The 24,751-nt window shown below is 42.7% G+C and overlaps 1 protein-coding gene across 3 annotated transcripts in view; it reads right to left on the bottom strand.

The window, feature by feature from the left end:
- Window positions 1–24,751, bottom strand: part of ZNF609 (zinc finger protein 609) — a 182,115-nt gene that overhangs the window by 55,383 nt on the left and 101,981 nt on the right. For all 3 annotated transcript variants that reach the window (XM_073579524.1, XM_073579525.1, XM_073579523.1), the window contains exon 3: window positions 10,674–10,899. In XM_073579524.1, coding sequence (XP_073435625.1) covers window positions 10,674–10,899 — 226 coding nt within the window. The remainder of the gene's footprint in view (window positions 1–10,673; window positions 10,900–24,751) is intronic.

Below are 24,751 nucleotides of genomic sequence, written 5' to 3'. Positions count from 1 at the left end.
TACGGCGCACACATCAGCAGCTTTCCCGGGCTTACATTCAGAAAGCAGATGGCGGCACAGCTGCAGACCGCGGCTATGAGCAGAGGAAGCAGGTACGTATTAGGCTGGTATCTCTCTGCACCTCACCCCGGGGAATCCGGGACTCCATTAGATCGGGCGCTCACTAGAGGCACTGAACATCTGCTCCTAATCACTGCCAGAGCCCAGGTAGGTGCTATAGGATGTGATGCCATCTATGGTAGTACGGAGAAGAGACAGATGACATGAGAACAACCTGCAGCAAGTCAGACTAGGCTGGATGATGTAGGTCCACTGCATATACAGTCATATGTAAAAGTTTGGGCACCCCTATTAATGTTAACCTTTTTTCTTTATAACAATTTTGGTTTTTGCAACAGCTATTTCAGTTTCATATATCTAATAACTGATGGACTCAGTTATATTTCTGGATTCAAATGAGGTTTATTGTACTAGCAGAAAATGTGCAATCTGCATTTAAACAAAATTTGACCGGTGCAAAAGTATGGGCACCCTTATCATTTTCTTGATTTGAACACTCCTAACTACTTTTTACTGACTTACTGAAGGACTAAATTGGTTTTGTAACCTCATTGAGCTTTGAACTTCATAGCCAGGTGTATCAAATCATGAGAAAAGGTATTTAAGGTGGCCACTTGCAAGTAGTTCTCCTATTTGATTCTCCTATGAAAAGTGGCATCATGGGCTCCTCAAAACAACTCTCAAATGATCTGAAAACAAAGATTATTCAGCATAGCTTTTCAGGGGAAGGATACAAAAAGTTGTCTCAGAGATTTAACCTGTCAGTTTCCACTGTGAGGAACATAGTAAGGAAATGGAAGAACACAGGTACAGTTCTTGTTAAGCCCAGAAGTGGCAGACCAAGAAAAATATCAGAAAGGCAGAGAAGAAGAATGGTGAGAACAGTCAAGGACAATCCACAGACCACCTCCAAAGACCTGCAGCATCATCTTGCTGCAGATGGTGTCACTGTGCATCGGTCAACAATACAGCGCACTTTGCACAAGGAGAAGCTGTATGGGAGAGTGATGCGAAAGAAGCCGTTTCTGCAAGCACGCCACAAACAGAGTAGCCTGAGGTATGCAAAAGCACATTGGGACAAGCCAGTTACATTTTGGAAGAAGGTCCTGTGGACTGATGAAACAAAGATTGAGTTGTTTGGTCATACAAAAAGGCGTTATGCATGCGCTGTATTGTTGACCGATGCACAGTGACACCATCTGCAGCAAGATGATGCTGCAGGTCTTTGGAGGTGGTCTGTGGATTGTCCTTGACTGTTCTCACCATTCTTCTTCCCTGCCTTTCTGATATTTTTCTTGGCCTGTCACTTCTGGGCTTAACAAGAACTGTACCTGTGTTCTTCCATTTCCTTACTATGTTCCTCACAGTGGAAACTGACAGGTTAAATCTCTGAGACAACTTTTTGTATTCTTCCCCTGAAAAGCTATGTTGAATAATCTTTGTTTTCAGATCATTTGGGAGTTGTTTTGAGGAGCCCATGATGCCACTCTTCATAGGAGAATCAAATAGGAGAACTACTTGCAAGTGGCCTCTTTAAATACCTTTTCTCATGATTTGATACACCTGGCTATGAAGTTCAAAGCTCAATGAGGTTACTAAACCAATTTAGTTCTTCAGGAAGTCAGTAAAAAGTAGTTAGGAGTGTTCAAATCAAGAAAATGATAAGGGTGCCCATACTTTTGCACCGGTCAAATTTTGTTTAAATGCAGATTGCACATTTTCTGTTAGCACAATAAACCTCATTTGAATCCAGAAATATAACTGAGTCCATCAGTTATTAGATATGTGAAACTGGAATAGCTGTTGCAAAAACCAAAATTGTTATAAAGAAAAAAGGTTAACATTAATAGGGGTGCCCAAACTTTTACATATGACTGTATTCTTTACATTTTGAAACCGGTAACAGCTTTAACCCCTTAAGGACTGGACTACTTTGGCCTCAATTTTTTAAATGTGACACCTGTTGCTTTATGAGGTTACAACTCTGGAACGCTCCAACAGATCCGAGACTGTTTTCTCGTGACATACTGTACTACTTGTTAGTGGTAAAATATGTTCGATGTGACTTGCGTTTACTTGGGAAAATATCGGGAAATTGTCAAAAATTTGGAAAATGACACAATTTTCAAACTTTTCATTTTTATGCCCTTAAATCAGAGAGTGGTGTCACACACAATAGTTAATAACTACAATTTTGGAAACAATTCTTTTTAGTAGGACATTAGAAGGATTAAACGTTGACCAGCAATTTCTCATTTTTCCAATAAAATTTACAAAACCATTTTTTTAGGGACCACCTCACATTTGAAGTGACTTTCATTCAGGGGCTTATATGACAGAAAATACTCCAAAGTGATACCATTCTAAAAAATGCACCCCTCAAGGTACTCAAAACCACATTCAAGAAGTTTAGTAACCCTTTAGCGGCTTCACAGGAATTAATGCAATGTGGAAGGAAAAAATGAACACCAAAAATTTTACTTTACTCCAAATTTGCTATTTACGCAAGGGTAACAGGAGAAAATGGACCTCAAAATTTGTTGTGTGATTTCTCCCGAGTATGCAGATACTGCCATCAGTGGAATGACAGGGCTTGGAAGGGAAGGAGCGCCATTTGACTTTTTGAACACACAAAGGGCTGGAATCGAGAGCGAATGCCATGTGGCGTTTGGAGAGTTCCAAATGCATAACCAGTGGAAGACGCTCACCCTATTTTGGAAACTAGACTCCTCAAAGTATGTGAGTAGATGTGTGGCGAGCACCTTGAACCCCCATGTGCTTTACAGAAGTTTATAAACTATCACATTTATAAAAATCACACATACAAATCAAATTTTTCCCCCAAAAATGATCTTTTAGCCTTAATTATTCTTTTATTTTCACAGATGTAAAAAGGATAAAATGCACCATACAGTTTATTGTGCAATTTCTCCTGAGTACCTGGATACCCCATATGTGGTCGAAATCTACTTTTGAGGCACAGGGCAAAGCTCAGAAGGGAAGAGGCGCCATATTGGAGTTCACATTTTGCTGGAATGGTTTGAGGGTGCCATGTCACTTTGGTAGAGCCCCTGACGTGCCAGAACAGCAAAAACCCCCATAAGTGACATCACTTAAGAAACGACGCCTCTCAATGCATTAATCTAGGGGTGCAGCGAGTATGCTGAAACCACATGTGCCTCACAGAAATTTATACCACTGGGCGGTGAAGAAAGAATAATTAAATTTTTACTGCAATTGTTTTAACCTACAATTTTTTTTTTATAAGAGAGAATATGAAAAATGGCTCTCACAGTTTGTTATGCAATTTCTCCTGATTGCACCAATACCCTACATATAATTGGGAACAACTTTTGAGGCACAGTCCAAAGGTTTGAAGGGAAGGAGCGCCATATTATAGTGCAGATTTTACTGTTATGGCTGCCAAGACCCACTGGGAGAGCCCCTGAGATGCCAGAACAGCGAACTGCTTATAAGTGACCCCATTTTACAAACTACACTAAATGCTAAATTAATCTAGGGGGCAGTGATCATATTGACACCACAGTGTGCCACAGAATTTTATACCATTGGGAAGCAAAGAAAAAGTAATTACATTTTTGCCACAAAAATTTAGTTTTAGTCCCGGATTTTACATCTTCATACTGGAAAATGGGTAAAAATGGCAACAAGATTTGTCCCACACTTTCTGCTGAAGGTGAAAATACCACATATGTGGCTGTACAGCACTGTTTAGCCACACGGCGAGACTCGGAATGTGAGGAGCGCTATTTGCCTCCTGGAGGGCAGCTTTTCCTATAATAGTTTGTGGACTCCATATACAGAGCCCCTAAGTGCTGGAAGTGCAGAATCACCCTCAAGTGGTCCATTTTAGAAATTATACCCCTGCCAAACATGTGGTTGCTAAATGTGGTTTAGACACACTGTGGGGCTCAGAAGAGAGAGGGGCATTTGGATTTGGTAGTGCAGAATTCACTGTATTTCTTTTGGGGGGTGAAGAGCCATTTTGCTTTTCCAGAGCCTTTATACTACCAGTCCCTTATATTTCCATTGACAGATGATGGACTTGAGTGGAGACTTGCTTTTTTGTGGACTGAATTGAAGCTTTTGTTGGGGACATTTAACATAACATTTTAGATCACATATACCCTGTGCTCTACGCTGAGCACTTACATCGGGGTTTCCATCTAAATCTACGAATGATGTGACTCAGATGAAACCCCTCGAGGGATTCATTTACTATAATGAGACAGCAGAGTTACTCTGGACACCGTCTAGCCTCTGTTCAACGGTGTCCTCGTCAGCAGTGTACTAAACTGTGGCGGACAACACTTTTATGCATGCCTAAAAAGACTGACACTGCTGGATCATAGGCCAGACTGCGTCCTTCATCTACCTCAGTGCCTTCTTCTGCCTCATAGGAAATCGTCCGCCAAGGGTTTCATATGAGTAAAATATTTCAGAGAATTACATGAAAACCCTGATGTAAGCACAGGATAAATGTGAGTCGAGCCTTACTGCGATGTTTGGGAGGTAGAAGGAACAAATGAGCAGCAGGTGAAGTATTGATTTCATTTATTTTTTGTGTCGTTCCTCGTGCGGTATAAGTGATTAGGCAACTTTATTTTTCGGCTTAACGCGATAACAGATTTATATAGTTTTTTTTCTGTTTGGCTGCTGTCACACACTAAAAGGCGCTTTTTTTTGCAAAAACTATTGCATCCCCATTCTTTGAAAGCTCTAATTTTTCCATATTTTTGCCGACAGTCATGTGAGGCCTTGTTTGTTTGCGGGACGGGTTAATGTATTTATTGGTACTATTTTCGGACACATGACATTTTTTGATTGCTTTTATCCCCATTTTGGCAGAATGAACAAAAACAGGAAATTTTTTTTATGCCATTTTGCATATGGTAAAAATTGATAAAGCAGCTTTATTCCACCTTTTTTTTTTTACAGCGGCATGATAAAAAAAACCAAAGTTTGCAATGTATTTATTCATGTAATTTTTTTTTATGGTGCTCACTGAAGGGCTTAACTAGTGTGACAGCTTTATAGATGGGGTTGTTCCGGAAGCGGCAATACCAAATATGTTTACTTTTTTTTTATTTTTAGTTCACACAAAAATGTGTATTTATTGGTATAATTTTTTTTATTATTTTGAAAAAAAAAATTAAAAAATATTTTTACTTTTTTTTTTTTTTATAAACTTTTTAACTTGGTCCCTCTATGGGACTTTCACTTTTTTTTACTTTGATTACTGATATAATGCATTGCAATGCTTTATACCTGTAAGTGCTGCACTGACAGAAGCATCTTAGACCATGCTCTGAGCATGGTCCAAGATGTTTTCTGTAGCTCGGTGACCTGGGAGTCGTAATGCTGACCCTCGGTCACCATGGCAATGATCGGACCCCCGCAATGACATGTGGGGCATCGATCTGAAGGGAGAGAGAGCCCCCTCCCTGCCTTCTAAATTCTGCAGTCGCTCTCGATGCCTCATTTAGGGGGTTAAACAGCATAGGGCGATGCTGGCACTGTCCCTGGCTGTCAAGGCAGGAGCTCAGCCACTTGTGGCACCAAGCTCCTGCTGTGATCATGGAGGAGGTGCTGATATTTCAGCACCTCCTGCGTGATCATACTGTGATTGGTGAGTCAGATTGACTGATCAGAGGGCCCTGAGTGCGGGGACTGATGGAAGCCGTCCGCGCACTTCTTCACTTCTTGGACATAGCACGTCATGATGCAGGAACTGACTCCCGCTCATGACGTGCTATGTCCGTCATTTGTCGTTTTAAGGGGTTAACTGCATAATGAAAAGTATTGAACTTTGTGTTTACAAAAAAAAGTTGTGTCACCAGGCACAGTCTGTTGGAAAAAGTAAACTGTTGTTTACTTACCCTCCCCAAGTCTGAGTCTCTACCACTGTTCCTGACGTCTGCAGCACTGACATAATGCACGGCAGATGCAGATATTAGGAACAGTGGCATTGACTCCGCACAGGAGCCGGGGAGGGGGTTATAAAGAAAGATTTTTTTTTTTTTTCTTAAACACAACAAGCTATGCTTGGGTACATTACTGAGAAACCCCATCAAAAGCTCTAAAGGCAGTCAGTGAATAGAGACATTCTTGTTTATAAGAACATGCATATTGGTGCCTCTTTGTCTACACTCCTCTCCTATGGAACGACTATGGGGCAACATAGCATGTGGGTGGGAGCACGCCAGTTTTCTTTCCCTTAGTGTGAAGAAAGCTGTGTGTTGCCGCTATACAAAAAATTAAAGGCACACAAAGGTACAGTGTGGCCCAGTGCAGGCTACAAGTGCTGAGTTACCGAGCTGTACAACAGGCATTACTACATTCAGAGGCTGGAAACCAGTCGTCACCCTGTAGCTAGAAGGCACGTCCAATACGGTACAAGGAACACTACACTATGTGAACACATCTTCAGGGCAGGAGGTTCTGAATGTGAAATCAAATGCTCCGATTCACTGTTTATCAGATCACATTCAGATGTAGCACTCGGGCACAGTCCTTACTACACGACCAAAAACTGCAGGGGTTGATTGAAAGAGAGGGTCAACCATATACCGTAATACTATATTTCCACTATCGTCCCAGCAAGGAAGATGCCTGACCAGCTATTTGCATGGGGTGCTGGAAGTGCAAATAGGGACTAAGGTTAACTGGGTTACATAATAAAAAAGGTGTATTTTCCTAGAGATTTGTTTCATTAATAAACTAATATTGCAGTACTATTCACAATGTAGTTTAAACATGCTTTTAGCGCTGAGGATTTTTAAATTCCTATTTCCATCACAGTCATAAATGGCAGAGACGAGAATAAGTCCATCGAGGCTCTGACCCCTGAAGGTACGGCTACGGAAACAGATGACAGCAGCTGAGCAAAGCAATTCCCATAACTCCAATAGAAAATAAGGGGAGCTACAGAAACAGCGTAGCTGAGCAGCTGTCGGCTGATTTCATAGCTCTACCTCCAGTGGACTGGGTCAGTATCATCACAACCATTTAAAAGGGGTACTTCCATCTCCAAGATTCTATCCAAACATGTAATAGGTGTAATAATAATATTAGCAAATACCTCCACTTAGAAATGCAGTATAGTTCTTCTGATTAGCTATGTCGCTTACTCCATGTGCAGGGCATTGCAGTAACTTAGATATCAATGGTTACAACCAATAGCAACTAGCTAATTGTCACTAAATGAGTGGCTGTAACCATGGATACTTAAGCTACTGCAATGCCCAGCACATGAGGAAGTGACAGTTTATCAGAAGAACTATACTACATTACTAATTGGAGGAATTTGCTAATATTATTATTATTATTACATGTACTACATACTGGGCTACAATCTTGGAGCTGTAAATACACCTTTATGGCTGAGAAAGAAACAACTCTTTAAGGACTCGTTCAAAAAGCAAAGCACTGTGCTTGAGGCAGTATCGCGTAAAACAATATTTATAGGAAAAAAACTTACATAACGTCCACTGGAGCATGATATTATTTACATGGAATTTGATGCAGATTATATATGTCTTAGTCTAGTGGAGGAGAACTATGGCTCCACATAACTGTGCTATAACAAAAGCTTTGCAAATATCAGCACTGCACACGTAAGCTAGGGTAATACGTCAGCACTTTAAAAATACATTTTAAGGGATTCTGTCACGACTGTCACCAATCTGAGGGCAGCATAAATTATGAACAAAGACCTTGATTCCATTGGTGTTTTACTTACAGGGCTCCCCCTGCCATAAGTTTGAAAAAAAAAAAAACCTTGTATTGTCTGCTGCTGCTCTGCTTGTTCCATTCAGTGATGAGCTCATTTTAAGCCAACTCATGTAAATGATTAACGGCTATCTCTCTACACTGTGCATAGGCAGAAATCTGCCAGTCAGTCAGTGGTGGAGCACAAGGTTTTCCGGATCTCAGGACTATCAAGGGCTACATTTATTTATTATGCTTTGCTTATACACAGCCATCATATTCCGCAGAGCTTTACAGATACATTGGACATTACTGTCCCCATTGGGGCTCACTATCTAGGCCCCTATTACTAGGTCTTTGGAACGTGGGAGGAAACCGGAGTACCCGGAGGAAAGCCACGCAAACACGGGGAGAACACACAAACTTCCTTGAACCCTGGACCCCAGCGCTAGGATCAGGGATTCCGCTCCTACTTTATAATGCTCTATAAAAGGTGCAGCAGAAACTGGTTTCAGATTCTCGTTAAAGGGGTATTTCCATCTCCAAGATCCTATTCCAATATGTTGTAGGTATAATAATAAAATTTGTAAATACCTCCATTAGAAATGTAGAACAGTTCTGCTGATAACCTACAGTGGGGAAAAAAAGTATTTAGTCAGTCAGCAATAGTGCAAGTTCCACCACTTAAAAAGATGAGAGGGGTCTGTAATTTACATCATAGGTAGACCTCAACTATGGGAGACAAACTGAGAAAAAAAAATCCAGAAAATCACATTGTCTGTTTTTTTTTTCATTTTATTTGCATATTATGGTGGAAAATAAGTATTTGGTCAGAAACAAAATTTCATCTCAATACTTTGTGATATATCCTTTGTTGGCAATGACAGAGGTCAAATGTTTTCTGTAAGTCTTCACAAGGTTGCCACACACTGTTGTTGGTATGTTGGCCCATTCCTCTATGCAGATCTCCTCTAGAGCAGTGATGTTTTTGGCTTTTCGCTTGGCAACACGGACTTTCAACTCCCTCCAAAGGTTTTCTATAGGGTTGAGATCTGGAGACTGGCTAGGCCACTCCAGGACCTTGAAATGCTTCTTACGAAGCCACTCCTTCGTTGCCCTGGCGGTGTGCTTTGGATCATTGTCATGTTGAAAGACCCAGCCACGTTTCATCTTCAATGCCCTTGCTGATGGAAGGAGGTTTGCACTCAAAATCTCACGATACATGGCCCCATTCATTCTTTCATGTACCCGGATCAGTCGTCCTGGCCCCTTTGCAGAGAAACAGCCCCAAAGCATGATGTTTCCACCACCATGCTTTACAGTAGGTATGGTGTTTGATGGATGCAACTCAGTATTCTTTTTCCTCCAAACACGACAAGTTGTGTTTCTACCAAACAGTTCCAGTTTGGTTTCATCAGACCATAGGACATTCTCCCAAAACTCCTCTGGATCATCCAAATGCTCTCTAGCAAACTTCAGACGGGCCCGGACATGTACAGGCTTAAGCAGTGGGACACGTCTGGCACTGCAGGATCTGAGTCCATGGTGGCGTAGTGTGTTACTTATGGTAGGCCTTGTTACATTGGTCCCAGCTCTCTGCAGTTCATTCACTAGGTCCCCCCGCATGGTTCTGGGATTTTTGCTCACCGTTCTTGTGATCATTCTGACCCCACGGAGTGGGATTTTGCGAGGAGCACCAGATCGAGGGAGATTATCAGTGGTCTTGTATGTCTTCCATTTTCTAATTATTGCTCCCACAGTTGATTTCTTCACTCCAAGCTGGTTGGCTATTGCAGATTCAGTCTTCCCAGCCTGGTGCAGGGCTACAATTTTGTTTCTGGTGTCCTTTGACAGCTCTTTGGTCTTCACCATAGTGGAGTTTGGAGTCAGACTGTTTGAGGGTGTGCACAGGTGTCTTTTTATACTGATAACAAGTTTAAACAGGTGCCATTACTACAGGTAATGAGTGGAGGAAAGAGGAGACTCTTAAAGAAGAAGTTACAGGTCTGTGAGAGCCAGAAATCTTGATTGCTTGTTTCTGACCAAATACTTATTTTCCACCATAATATGCAAATAAAATGAAAAAAAAACAGACAATGTGATTTTCTGGATTTTTTTTCTCAGTTTGTCTCCCATAGTTGAGGTCTACCTATGATGTAAATTACAGACGCCTCTCATCTTTTTAAGTGGTGGAACTTGCACTATTGCTGACTGACTAAATACTTTTTTTCCCCACTGTATGTCGCGTACCCCATTTGCAAGGCATTGCAGTAGCTTAGGTATCCATGGTTATCACAACTGTTATAGTGAAAGTTAGTTCGTTGTTAGTGGTTGTAACCATGGATACCTAAGCTACTGCAATTATCTGCACATGGGGTAAGTGACAGTACTTACCAGAAGAACTATTCTACATTTCTAATTGGAGGTATTTGCTAATATTATTATTATTACACCGACTACATATTGAGATAGGATCAGATGGGAAAACCCCTTTAAGCTTACCATCCCGCCAGTAAAGACAGTCTGTGAACGAGGCTTCCATGCTGGCAGCCTCAATCTGTTCTTGTAATATCTGAATGGCCTTCCACGTAGACCTAAACTTCCCCTGCAGGCAAGATGCCTGGCTGACCGCCGCTACTCCTGGAACAGACAGAGGTTTGCTTTTCGGTGCCAGGAGCAGAACCCCAGGCTGCCATCTGAAACAGCGCGTATATGGTGAAACAGCCCCTCTACACTGAACTCCTTGAAATTAGGGGATTATTGGGATAAGTGTGAGTTGTACTATGGCACCAGGCAGTTTGGAAGGTGCTATAATACACTCCTGGGCACCAACCCAAATAAAAACCAGCAGACACTTCGTGCATAAATAAAGCTTTGCTTACCATCTTCTGTCTCTTGCCACACAATGCCTTCCAAATTAACACTGGTGCCGGGTTCACAAGGGCCGAGACATTCAGGCTCCGTAGCAAGAGCCACGTCGCTGGTGTTGACACCCACGGATCGTGTTCGCACCATAATCTGCTCACAGGGAGACGATATGTCACTGCTGACCATGGGGACAAGCAGATGCAGAGGTAGTCCAGAAGATGCACAGACCGTGGATTCCATCTACAGGGAAGGGGGTGACAAACAATGTCAGTTATACAGCAGAATCAGAAGGCAGGCCACAAAGTATAGAATTATGGAATCACTGGCTTCAAAAGTCATTTTAGATTGTAATATCTTGATGTATAAACCCCTTGGGCCCCATTTATTATTTATGGAGGTTTTTTTTGTTTTTTTAAATGGAATCCATCACCAGGTTTTTGCAGCCTAATCTGGGAGCAGCATAATGTAGAGACAGAGACCCTGATTCCTGAGACGTCCTGTTTCCTGTAGTTTTGATAAATCACTGTTTTATCAGCAGAAGGTTATTGCTAGGTATAGTGTATATATATTATTGAAAATGCATGTACTCTGGCTACAAATCATCTTTAAAAATTGTTTCTTTCTGTAGCTTCTGTAAACTGCTGCCTGCAGAATGAGTTAACTGAGAATCCACCAGGAAGCTTGTTTTGATGGTAGACCTTGTAACTCTTATCTTTGTTCTGAGCTCCTCTGAGCTGATTTATGACCACCTGAAAGTTCAGCCAAATTTTATGATAGGAACTCAGAAGAACAAAGACAAAGAATTATAAACTCTGGTCAGAACCAGCTCACTGACCGATTCTCAGCCAAATCATCCTGGAGCCAGCAACTGTGCAGGTTAGATACTATTGAAGTCAAACTGTTTAAGTTTGCAATGAAACACAACAGAAGAAAAATATTTTTAGCAAGCAAACAAAACATGTATTTCAAAACACTACCTCCCCTACCCAAAGGTGTCCTTACGCTGTGACGGACAGGGAGGCCTACGTGGCTGAAACAAGTCCATGGGCATGACACATGAAGGTGAAGAAATGAATGGCTGTGGAGCAGAAACGCAGCCAGAGCACAAGGAGACGGTAATTACAGTCGGGCTGCTAATTAGCCAGCAGTCAGGGTGTTAATTGTACAGAGCACAGAGTAATTAGCAAAGCTGCTGGCTCATCTTATAGTTGGCTGGTGGGGCAGGAAATAAAGGCTTTCCTGGGCCAGCAAACAGGGTGATCCTTACCAGAGAGGTTTCCCTCAAAGGGGGATTCACATCAGAGACCACCGACACATCGACAGAGGGCATGTTCAGCATCTCAGCCCATATACAAGAACAAGTGCACGTTAGTGATGAGGTGTTATCTGAGCATGCACGCGTGCTAAAGGAGTGCTCGAATACTGTCCTCGAGTCTCCACAGCTGCACGTAACATGGCTGCACGACAGCTGCAACACACACAGATATTGCCTGTTTGGTAGACATTCCCTGCATGTATTGGGGCTGTTGAACAGCCATGTTACATGCAGCTGTGGAGACTTGAGGACAGTATTCGAGCACACCGAAGATACTCGGGTAGCACATGAGCATGCTCAGATAACACCTCATCCCAGCACGTTCGCTCATCACTAATGTTCATTTGTTCAGAAAATGGAGACCCTAATTATTAGGACCATTGGGGGTCCTAGTGGTCACACACAGATGACCTTTCACTCATTTTTTATATTAAACTGAGTACATCCTCCAATTGCTGCTGGTCTGCCTATTCTGGAACGCTTTTCATTCTGTGCCCCTCCGCTCCAATGTTGTGCATAAAGGTGTACATTTTCCTTTCAACCAACTGGGCGTATACCAGAAAACATCTCTCTGGGTGTGGCTGGGTTGCAATTGGCCAGCACCAGAGGGAAAAAAAAGCAAGCGGCTACAGAGCAGCTCTGTCGTACACGCCCAGTTGGCTGAAGGGAAAAAAATGTGCATCTTTACCAAATGGGTGGGTGGAGGACATAACTAAGGAACAGAGGGGCACAGATGGGAAAGAAACACTTCCAATAATCAGATTGGAGGAGGTGCTCAGGCTCTCCATCGGGTCGTGTCACATTATCTACAGCTCTCCTGCTCACCCCATAGCGGCTGTGGAGGGGCATGGGACCACACAAGTTCCCCAGCCTCCTCCAAGTACACTGGCTTTCAGTTGGAGGAGGCCAATTGGCAGGTCGGGTCACATGCTCCTCTATCGGCAGCCATTTTGTGGACATGAGAGCTGTGAGGGAGGCTACAATAACAAGGGCAGGAAGAGAACCTGTAGTACTAAGACACTAGTAAGTGTCACAAAAGCAGCGCCCCAACCCATGGTGCTTTGGTACGGAAAACATGCCCCAACACACTGGGCAAAATAAAGATAAAGTGGCCAAACCCTTCTGCACAGCCCGATAAATGCCCATTCCAAATCCTGCGTACTCACCGGCGATGGAACAAGCACAACCCTTGTCAGAAAGTATGTTGTATGCGAGACATTAAATAACAGCTGGGAGCAGCACAGTATGAACAGGGGGACGTCCTGATAACAGGCAGGCTGTAATAATGATCATTGGGCCCCCTTAGGCTGTGTTCACACACAGCGTTTTCTTTTAGCGGCTTTTACCGCGGTTTTAACTATAAAACCGCTAAAAATAAGCTTCCCAGTCATTTCTATGCATTTTGCACTTTTTGTGCACATTGATGCGGTTTTTTACTGCAAAAAAAACGCATCGCAGTAAAAAACGCAGCATGCTCATTAATTTTGCGGATTTTTCTGCGGTTTTGGCTTCTTCCATGCGGTTTGAAACCGCTGCGGAAAAAAAACGCATCAAAACCGCGCAAATACCGCCGTGGAAAAATAGGTGCGGTTTCTGGGAAGGGATTCAGGTTTTTGAGCAGAAATTTTCTGCAACGTGTGCACTTAGCCTTATAATCTGTATCGTCAGTGTGGCCCCCAACTGAGCAATGACCAGCTTATCAATGGTCATTATGGCCAGACATGAGTCTATGTCATTGAATCTTTAAAGGGAATCTGTCAGGCTTCTGGCACTTCCTCTGAGAGCAGCATAATGTAGGAAAAGCCTGATTCCTAGGATGTGTCACTTCGGTTACTGGGTGCAGCAGTTCTCACACAATCATTGCTTTTTCTGCTGTAGATCTAGCTGTGCTCAGAGCTGACAGCGCTGACACTACACTTCCCTGTATAATGTACATTGACAGTAAGTGGTTCAATCATTGCTGTGGATGGCCCAGGAGACACAAGGGTAGCTAGTCCAGCAGTGATAATCTCCTGCTGATGAAGAACATAGTAACATAGTTATTAAGGCTGAAGGGAGACTTTAAGTCCATCTAGTTCAACCCATATCCTGTCCTAACTTGCCCTAACATATTGATCCAGAGTAGAGCAAAAAAAAAACATGTGGCAAACAGTAAGCTTCACATTGGGGAAAAAAATTCCTTCCGGACTCCACATATGGCAATCAGACTAGCTCCCTGGATCAACGCAATATTAAGGAAACTAGTGTATATAACCTGTAATATTATACTTTTCAAGAAAGGCATCCAGTCCCTTCTTAAATTTTAGTAGGGAATCACTCATTACAACATCATATGGCAGAGAGTTCTATAGTCTCACTGCTCTTACAGTAAAGAATCCGCGTCTGTGAGTATGCTTAAACCTTCTTTCCTCCAGACGTAGAGGATGCCCCCTTGTCCCCGTCACAGGTCTAAGAGTAAAAAGATCATTAGAAAGGTCTCTGTATTGTCCCCGCATATATTTATAAATTGTAATAAGATCACCCCTAAGCCTTCGATTTTCCAAACTAAATAACCCCAAGTGTAATAACCTGTCTTGGTATTGCAGACCCCCTAGTTCCCTAATAACCTTGGTCGCTCTTCTCTGCACCCGCTCCAGTTCAGCTATGTCTTTCCTATACACCGAAGACCAGAACTGTACACAGTATTCTAAGTGTGGTCACACTAGTAACTTATATAGAGGTAAAATTATGTTCTCCTCATGAGCATCTATGCCTCTTTTAATGCATCCCATTATTATATTTGCCTTTGCAGCAGCCGCCTGACACTGGCCACTAAATGTGAGTTTGTCATCCACCCATACTCCCAGGTCTTTTTCAGTGACAGTTTTGCCCAGTGTTTTACAATTAAGCACATAATTATACATCTTGTTCGTTCTACCCAAGTGCATGAACTTACATTTTTCCCCATTAAAGCTCATTTGCCATTTATCAGCCCAAGCTTCTAGTTTACATAAATCCTCCTGTAATATAAAATTGTCCTCCTCTGTATTGATTACCCTGCAGAGTTTAGTGTCATCTGTAAATATGGAAATTCTACTCTCTATGCCCCTACAAGGTCATTAATATGTTAAAAAGAAGCGGGCCTAAAACTGACCCCTGTGGTACCCCACTGCTAACCATGACCCAGTCCGAGTGTGCTCCATTAATAACCACCCTTTGTTTCCTATCCCTGAGCCAGCTCTTAACCCACCTACACATATTTTCCCCTATCCCCATTGTTCTCATTTTATGTATCAACCTTTTGTGTGGCACGGTATCAAAAGCTTTTGAAAAGTCCATGTACACCACGTCCACTGCATTCCCTTGGTCCAGTCCAGAACTTACCTCTTTAGAAAAGCTTATCAGATTAGTCTGACAGGAACGGTCCCTTGTAAACCCATGTTGATATTGGGTCATGAGGTTATTCTTCTCCAGATACTCCAGTATAGTATCTCTTAGAAAACCCTCCAGGATTTTAACCACAGTAGAGGTTAAACTTACTGGCCTATAATTTCCAAGTTCAGTTTTTGTCCCCTTTTTGAATATTGGCACCACATTTGCTATGCGCCAGTCCTGTGGTACAGACCCTGTTATTATGGAATCTTTAAAGATTAAAAATAATGGTCTATCTATGACTGTGCTTAATTCCTGCAGTACTCAGGGGTGTATCCCATCCGGGCCCGGGGATTTGTCAATTTTAGTGATTTTTAGACGCCGCCGTACTTCCTGTTGGGTAAAGCAGGTGACATTTAATGGAGAATTTTTATCCCTGATCATGTTATCTGTCAAGGGATTTTCTTGTGTAAATACTGTTGAAAAAAAAGTCATTTAGCATATTGGCTTTTTCCTCATCCTCATCCACCATTTCACCCTGACTATTTTTAAGGGGGCCAACACTATCATTTTTTAGTTTCTTACTATTTATGTAGTTAAAGAATATTTTAGGATTATTTTTTACTTTCTCTGGCAATGAGTCTCTCTGTCTCAATCTTTGCTGTCTTGATTTGCTTTTTACAAAATTTATTTAATCTTCTGTATTTAGTTAATGCCTCATCACTACCTACTTGCTTTAATTCTCTAAATGCTTTATTTTTATCTGTTATTGCACCCCTTACAGCTCTATTTAGTCATAGTGGTTTCCTCCTATTTCTAGCATGTTTATTCCCATACGGTATATATTGTGCACAGGTCCTATTCAGGATGCTAATAAACGTCTCCCATTTTCTTTGTGTATTTTTATGTCTCAGGATATCGTCCCAGTTAATTGCACCAAGATCATCTCTCATCCGTTGGAAATTTGCCTTCCTGAAGTTTAGTGTCCTTGTAACCCCTCTACTACACATCTTATTAAAGGATACATGAAAACTTATTAATTTGTGATCACTATTACCCAAGTGATCCTCAACCCTTACATTTGATATGCGGTCTGGCCTGTTGGTTAATATTAGGTCTAGCAGTGCCCCCCCCTCTTGTTGGGTCCTGAACCAGTTGTGAAAGGTAATGGTCTCTCATAGTTGTCAAAAACCTATTACCTTTGCTGGAACTGCAGGTTTCGGTTCCCCAATGTATTTCAGGGTAGTTGAAGTCCCCAATAATAATGACTTCTCCTTGAGTCGCAGCTTCATCTATTTGCTTTATGAGGATATTCTCTGTTGCTTACATTATTTTTGGAGACTTATAACAAACCCCTATCAGTAATTTGTTATTTTTCCCCCCTCCCCTTATCTCTACCCACAGGGACTCTACATTTTCATAAGATTCATATATATTATCACGAAGGATGGGTTTTAAGGATGATTTTACATATAAACACCCGCCTCCCCCTCGCATATTTGTGAGGTCATTTCTGAACAGACTATAGCCCTGTAAATTAACCGCCCAGTCATGGTTCTTGTCCAGCCATGTCTCAGATATCCCCACCATGTCATAATTATGTTCCAACAACATTAACTCCAATTCCTCCATTTTGTTGGCGAGACTTCTGGCATTAGTATACATGCACTTTATGTATCTCTCTGTACCTCTAGTCTTTCTTAAATTATTAACTGTTCTAACCCCACCCCCATGCCACCCCCACCCCCAATTTCATTATTTGTGCCCAGGTCTCTATCTGCACTGTCTTCCCCTCCTATAAAAGGAATACCCTCCCCCGTCCCTAGTTTAAACACTCCTCCAACCTTCTAGCCATTTTCTCCCCCAGCACAGCTGCACCCTCCCCATTGAGGTGCAGCCTGTCCTCAGCGAAGAACCTGTAGCCAACTGAGAAGTCGGCCCAGTTCTGCAGGAACCGAAACCCCTCCTTCCTACACCAATTCCTGAGCCACTTATCAACCTCCCTAATCTCCCGTTGCCTCTCTGGCGTGGCACAGGAAGTATTTCCGAAAATACCACCTTGGAGGTCCTTCATCTTTAACCCCTTTCCTACACTGGACGTAATATTCCGTCCATGTGACCTGGGCCCTAAGTCCCATGGACGGAATATTACGTCAAATGCGATCAGCGGCGCCCACGTGGTGGGCGCCGCTAATCGTGGCCGGATGTCAGCTGATTATCACAGTTGACACCCGCCACAATGTGTCAGGGGCAGTCACTGATCGCCCCCGACACGTTAGCCCCTTGCACACCGCGATCAAACATGATCGCGGTGTACCGGGGGTTAAAGGGAAGCATCGGCAGGGAGGGGGCTTCCTCCGTGCTTCCCTGAGCCCCCCACAGCAGCGCAATGTGCAGCGCTGCTGCGGGGGTCTCTTTCCCTACAGGTCCCCGGATCCAAGATGGCGACGGGGACCTTCGGGGGCCTGCAGGGAGCTGGCATCCTCAGTGCCTGCAAAGCGCAGGCATGAGGAAGTCTGTGTCTATGCTTGTGACAGTTTGCTGATCTGTCACAGTGTTCTGTGATGTGACAGATCAGCGATCTGTCACAGGACAGTGATGTCCCCCCTGGGACAACCTAATAAAGTTAAAAAAAAAAAAAAGTGTAAAAATAATTTTAAAAAAAAAATCGCTAAATAAATTAGAAAAAAAAAAAAATATTCCCAAATTCATTTTTTGGAAATAAAAAAAACCCCAAAACAATAAAAGTACACATACAGTGGGGCAAAAAAGTATTTAGTCAGTCAGCAATAGTGCAAGTTCCACCACTTAAAAAGATGAGAGGCGTCTGTAATTTACATCATAGGTAGACCTCAACTATGGGTGACAAACTGAGAAAAAAAAATCCAGAAAATCACATTGTCTGTTTTTGTTTTCATTTTATTTGCATATTATGGTGGAAAATAAGTATTTGGTCAGAAACAAGCAATCAAGATTTCTGGCTCTCACAGACCTGTAACTTCTTCTTTAAGAGTCTCCTCTTTCCTCCACTCATTACCTGTAGTAATGGCACCTGTTTAAACTTGTTATCAGTATAAAAAGACACCTGAGCACACCCTCAAACAGTCTGACTCCAAACTCCACTATGGTGAAGACCAAAGAGCTGTCAAAGGACACCAGAAACAAAATTGTAGCCCTGCACCAGGCTGGGAAGACTGAATCTGCAATAGCCAACCAGCTTGGAGTGAAGAAATCAACTGTGGGAGCAATAATTAGAAAATGGAAGACATACAAGACCACTGATAATCTCCCTCGATCTGGTGCTCCACGCAAAATCCCACCCCGTGGGGTCAGAATGATCACAAGAACGGTGAGCAAAAATCCCAGAACCACGCGGGGGGACCTAGTGAATGAACTGCAGAGAGCTGGGACCAATGTAACAAGGCCTACCATAAGTAACACACTACGCCACCATGGACTCAGATCCTGCAGTGCCAGACGTGTCCCACTGCTTAAGCCTGTACATGTCCGGGCCCGTCTGAAGTTTGCTAGAGAGCATTTGGATGATCCAGAGGAGTTTTGGGAGAATGTCCTATGGTCTGATGAAACCAAACTGGAACTGTTTGGTAGAAACACAACTTGTCGTGTTTGGAGGAAAAAGAATACCGAGTTGCATCCATCAAACACCATACCTACTGTAAAGCATGGTGGTGGAAACATCATGCTTTGGGGCTGTTTCTCTGCAAAGGGGCCAGGACGACTGATCCGGGTACATGAAAGAATGAATGGGGCCATGTATCGTGAGATTTTGAGTGCAAACCTCCTTCCATCAGCAAGGGCATTGAAGATGAAACGTGGCTGGGTCTTTCAACATGACAATGATCCAAAGCACACCGCCAGGGCAACGAAGGAGTGGCTTCGTAAGAAGCATTTCAAGGTCCTGGAGTGGCCTAGCCAGTCTCCAGATCTCAACCCTATAGAAAACCTTTGGAGGGAGTTGAAAGTCCGTGTTGCCAAGCGAAAAGCCAAAAACATCACTGCTCTAGAGGAGATCTGCATGGAGGAATGGGCCAACATACCAACAACAGTGTGTGGCAACCTTGTGAAGACTTACAGAAAACGTTTGACCTCTATCATTGCCAACAAAGGATATATCACAAAGTAGTGAGATGAAATTTTGTTTCTGACCAAATACTTATTTTCCACCATAATATGCAAATAAAATGAAAAAAAAACAGACAATGTGATTTTCTGGATTTTTTTTTCTCAGTTTGTCTCCCATAGTTGAGGTCTACCTATGATGTAAATTATAGACGCCTCTCATCTTTTTAAGTGGTGGAACTTGCACTATTGCTGACTGACTAAATACTTTTTTGCCCCACTGTATTTGGTATCGCCGCGTCCGTAACGACCTGCCCTATAAAAGTGTCCCATTAGTTAACCCCTTTAGCGAACCCCTTAAAAATTAAAAATAAAAAAAGAAGCAAAAATAATGATTTATTATCATACCGCCAAACAAAAAGTGCAATAACGCACAATCAAAAAGACGCATATAAATATCCATGGTACCGCTGAAAACGTCATCTTGTCCCGCAAAAAACGAGCCGCCATACAGCGTCATCAGCAAAAAAATAAAAAAGTTATAGCTCGCAGAATAAAACGATGCAAAAATAATTATTTTTCATATAAAATAGTTTTCATTGCATAAAAGCGCCAAAACAAAAAAAAGACATAAATGAGGTATCGCTGTAACCGTTCCGACCCGAAGAATAAAACCGCTTTATCAATTTTACCGCACGCGGAACGGTGTAAACGCACCCCCCAAAAGAAATTTATGAAACACTGGTTTTTGTTCATTCTGCATCTCAAAAATCGGAATAAAAAGCGAACAAAAAATGTCACGTGCCCGAAAATGATACCAATAAAAACATCAACTCGTCCCGCAAAAAATAAGACCTCACATGACTCAGTGGGTCAAAATACGGAAAAATTATAGCTCTCAATATGTGGTGATGCAAAAACTATTTTTACAATAAAAAGCATCTTTTAGCGTGTGACAGCTGCCAACCATAAAAACCCGCTATAAATAGTAAATCAAACCCCCCGTTATCACCCCCTTAGTTAGGGAAAAATAATAAAATTAAAAGAAGAAGTATTTGTTTCCATTTTCCCATTAGGGTTAGGGCTGAGATTACAGTTAGGAGTGTGTTGGGGTTAGGGTTAGGGCTAGGGTTAGGGCTGAGATTAGGGTTAGGGGTGTGTTGGGGTTGGGGTTGGAGTTAGAATTGGGGGTTTCCACCGTTTGGGCACAACAGGTGCTCTCCAAATGCAACATGGCGTCGGATCTCAATTCTGGCCAATTCTGCGTTGAAAAAGTCAAATGGTGCTCCTTCCCTTCCAAGCTCTGCCATGCGCCCAAACAGTGTTTTACCCCCACATATGGGGTATCAGCCTACTCAGGACAAATTGCAAAACAACTTTTGGGGTCCCATTTCTTCTGTTACCCTTAGGAAAATAAAAAATTGGGGGCAAAAATATCATTTTTGTGGAAAAAAAAAGGTTTTTTTATTTTCACGCCCGGGCGTTATAAACTTCTGTGAATCACTTGGGGGTTCAAAGTGCTCACCACACATCTAGATAAGTTCCGTGGGGGGTCTAGTTTCCAAAATGGGGTCACTTGTGGGGAGTTTCAATAGTTTAGGTACATCAGGGGCTCTCCAAACGCACATGACACCCGCAGACCATTCCATCAAAGTCTGCATTCCAAAATGTCACTACTTCCCTTCCGAGCCCCGATGTGTGCCCATACAGTAGTTTTCTCCCACATATGAGGTATCAGCGTACTCAGGACAAATTGGACAACAACTTTTGGGGTCCAATTTCTCCTGGTACTCTTGGGAAAGTAAAAAAATTGGGGACTAATTGATCATGCTTGTGGAAAAAATACGATTTTTTTATTTTCATGCCCGGGCATTATAAACTTCTGTGAAGCCCTTGGGGGTTCAAAGTGCTCACCACACATCTAGACAAGTTCCTTAGGGGTTCTAGTTTCCAAAATGGGGTCACTTGTGGGGGGTTTCCACTGTTTAGGTACATCAGGGGCTCTCCAAAACCAACATGACACCCGCAGACCATTCCATCAAAGTCTGCATTCCAAAACTTCACTACATCCCTTCCGAGCCTCGACGTGTGCCCATACAGTAGTTTTCTCCCACATATGAGGTATCAGCGTACTCAGGACAAATTGGACAACAACTTTTGGGGTCCAATTTCTCCTGGTACCATTGGGAAAATAAAAAAATTGGTGACTAAAAGATCATGTTTGTGGAAAAAATACGATTTTTTTATTTTCACGCCCAGGCATTATAAACTTCTGTGAAGCCCTTGGGGGTTCAAAGTTCTCACCAAACATCTAGATAAGTTCCTTGGGTGGTCTAGTTTCCAAAATGGTGTCATTTGTGGGCTGTTTCCACTGTTTTGGTACATCAGGGGTTTTCCAATCGCGAAATGGTGTCTGATCTCAATTCCAGCCAAAAACGTCAAATGGCGCTGCTTCCCTTCCGAGCTCTGCCATGCGCCCAAATAGTGGTTTACCCCCACATGTGTGGTATCAGCGTACTCAGGACAAATTGCACAATAACTTTTAGGGTCCTGTTACCCTTGGAAAAATAAGAATTGGGGGTGAAAAGATCATTTTTGTGGAAAAAATATGATTTTTTAATTGTACCGCTGTACGTTATAAACTTCTGTGAAGCCCTTGTGGGTTCAAAGTTCTCACCACATATCTAGATAAGTTCCTTGGGGGGTCTAGTTTCCAAAATGGGGTCACTTTTGGGGGATTTCCACTGTTTAGGTACATCAGGGGCTCTCCAAACGCGACATGGCGTCCGATCTGAATTCCAGCCAATTTTGCATTGAAAAAGTCAAACGGCGCTCCTTCCCTTCTGAGCTCTGCCATGCGCCAAAACAGTCGTTCCCCCCAAAAAATCAGGTATCAGCGTACTCAGGACAAATTGCACAATAACTTTTGCAGTCCAATTTCTCCTGTTACCCTTGGTAAAATAAAAAAAATTGAACCTGAAGTATTTTTTTTGTGAAAAAAAAGTTAAATGTTCATTTTTTTTTTTAAATATTCAAAAAATTACTGTGACGCACCTAAAGGGTTAATAAACTTCTTGACTGTGGTTTTGAGCACCTTAAGGGGTGCAGTTTTTAGAATGGTGTCACTTTTGGGTATTTTCTATCATATAGACCCCGCAAAGTGGCTTCAAATGTGATGTGGTCCGTAAAAATAAAATGGTGTTGTAAAAATGAGAAATCGCTGGTCAATTTTTAACCCTTATAACTTCCTAACAAAAAAAATTTTGGTTCCAAAATTGTGCTGATGTAAAGTAAACATGTGGGAAATGTTACTAATCAAGTTTTTTGTGTGTTGTATCTCTGTGATTTAAGGGCATAAAAATTGAAAGTTGGAAAATTGCAAAATTTTAAAATTTTCACCAAATTTCCATTTTTTTAACAAATAAACGCCAGTTATTTGAATGAAATTTTACCACTAACATGAAGTACAATATGTCACGAGAAAACAATGTCAGAATCACCGGGATCCATGGAAGCGTTTGAGTTATTACCTCAAAAAGGGACAGTGGTCAGAATTGTAAAAATTGGCCCGGGAGTTAACGTGCAAACCACCCTTGGTAGTGAAGGGGTTAAGGACCTTCCACCTACCTCTAACTTTGTCATTTGTGCCAATGTGCACCATGACCGCTGGATCCTCACCAGCCCCTCCCAGTAATCTGTCAACCCGATCAGTGATGTGTCGGACTTGAGCGCCAGGCAGGCAGCACACCGTTCGACGATCCCTGTCTTTGTGACAGATTGCCCTATCTGTTCCCATAATTGAGTCCCCCACTACCAGAACCGGCCTGCCCTGCTCTCCTATGTCCCCCCTTACTGGTGCAGACACTCCTTCGGCTTTCAGAGGAAACTGATAGTATTGAAACTACAGCACACAACCTAATAAGTGACACATCCCTGAAATCAGGCTCTCTGCCCCTACCTCAAGCGGCCCTTAGATTACATGGCAAAAATCCTGCTGACAAATTCACTTTAAGTACCAGTCATCCAGGAGTAGGAAAACATGGCTGCTCTTTCCAGAGACAGCGCCACCCGGTCATAGGTTGTGCATGGCATTGCCGTGTAGCGCCATTCACTTCTATGGTGCTGAGCTGTAATTCACTCTTTTGGTGAATTCATAAGACAGTTTTGTTGCAGAAATGTCTGTGACTATCCCATTCTTCTGAATGAGGTTTGCCAGAAAAATAGCCCATCCAGAGGTTAGAACAATTCTCAGTAGCAGAGATTTTGGCGAAAAATCCGGGTGTGAATTTACCCTTATATCATATCCAGTAGATAAATGAACACGGGTCAGATACTTGAGCCTTCAGGCATGCAACTATATAAGGTGAGCTATCATTTGGCCGACAGTCATCCCATCTAACATGAGAGCAGGAATAAGCGGCACTAAAAAGTGCAGAACTGGGGCATTCATGGAAACAAATGTGCACTGGACGTGTCCTATATATATTCCAACCTAGACCTGATGAAAAGCTTTACAGTCTGCACAGGAACCGAATTGTCAAGCAGCACAGAACAGCTCACAGTGAGGACAAGACGCCGTCCACTTGTAGATCTCTATAGATCGAGTTACTGATTGGTGGCACTGATAGATTCAGTTTCTCACATGGACATTGACAGGCGTAAAAGCTCGAGCCCTCTTCAGTACGGGAGCCTGAGATGGGGATGCACAGCACTCTCCTCAATAACGCCTCTGAAGCCTGATAAGTCTTCGGAGAATGTTGCTGTGAACGCTTATTTTCATGGGGATGTCAAGGGGCATGCACTTCATGGGGACAGATGCTGCGCCTGCCGGTGGCTGGAGAGAGGTTAACCGGATTTAAGGCACGTCAGTAGTTTTGAGCAGCAAGGCGTTTAATGAACCAAGAGAGGTGGTAATGGAGGTGGTGATACGGAAGAGTGAATGGTGGGAGGGCGACGATGGCACAATTAGAGAATACCTTTTAGAATCAGGATCTCTATGGCAGAGATAAAGCAGCTCAGAGGATTTGAGCACAATTATATCCATCCACGCACGCTATCTGCATACAAATAAATATATACAAGGATATTTAGAGGAACATTTGCATAGTGACACGTGCACCGGAGAGGCAGCCTGAGACGCACACAGCCATGTACTCACCTGACACTCACCCCTCCTCCACCCAATCACACCCCGATACTACCAACCTCACGCCACCACAGCAGACCCTTTATTTTATCATTACCTGGAGGTTGGGAGGAGACGGCGTGTGCCTAGAGACTGGGGAAGGGGTGGCTAGTAGCCCCTGATCAACACCTACAATTAGAGAGGGCTTGGGAGCAATACCA

The sequence above is a fragment of the Dendrobates tinctorius genome, unplaced genomic scaffold (genome assembly GCF_039654945.1).
Source record: "Dendrobates tinctorius isolate UK_male_01 unplaced genomic scaffold, ASM3965494v1 ptg000062l, whole genome shotgun sequence".
Lineage (NCBI taxonomy): Eukaryota > Metazoa > Chordata > Amphibia > Anura > Dendrobatidae > Dendrobates > Dendrobates tinctorius.
Note: the sequence above shows the minus strand (reverse complement) of the source record. Positions and strands in the feature narration are given on the sequence as shown.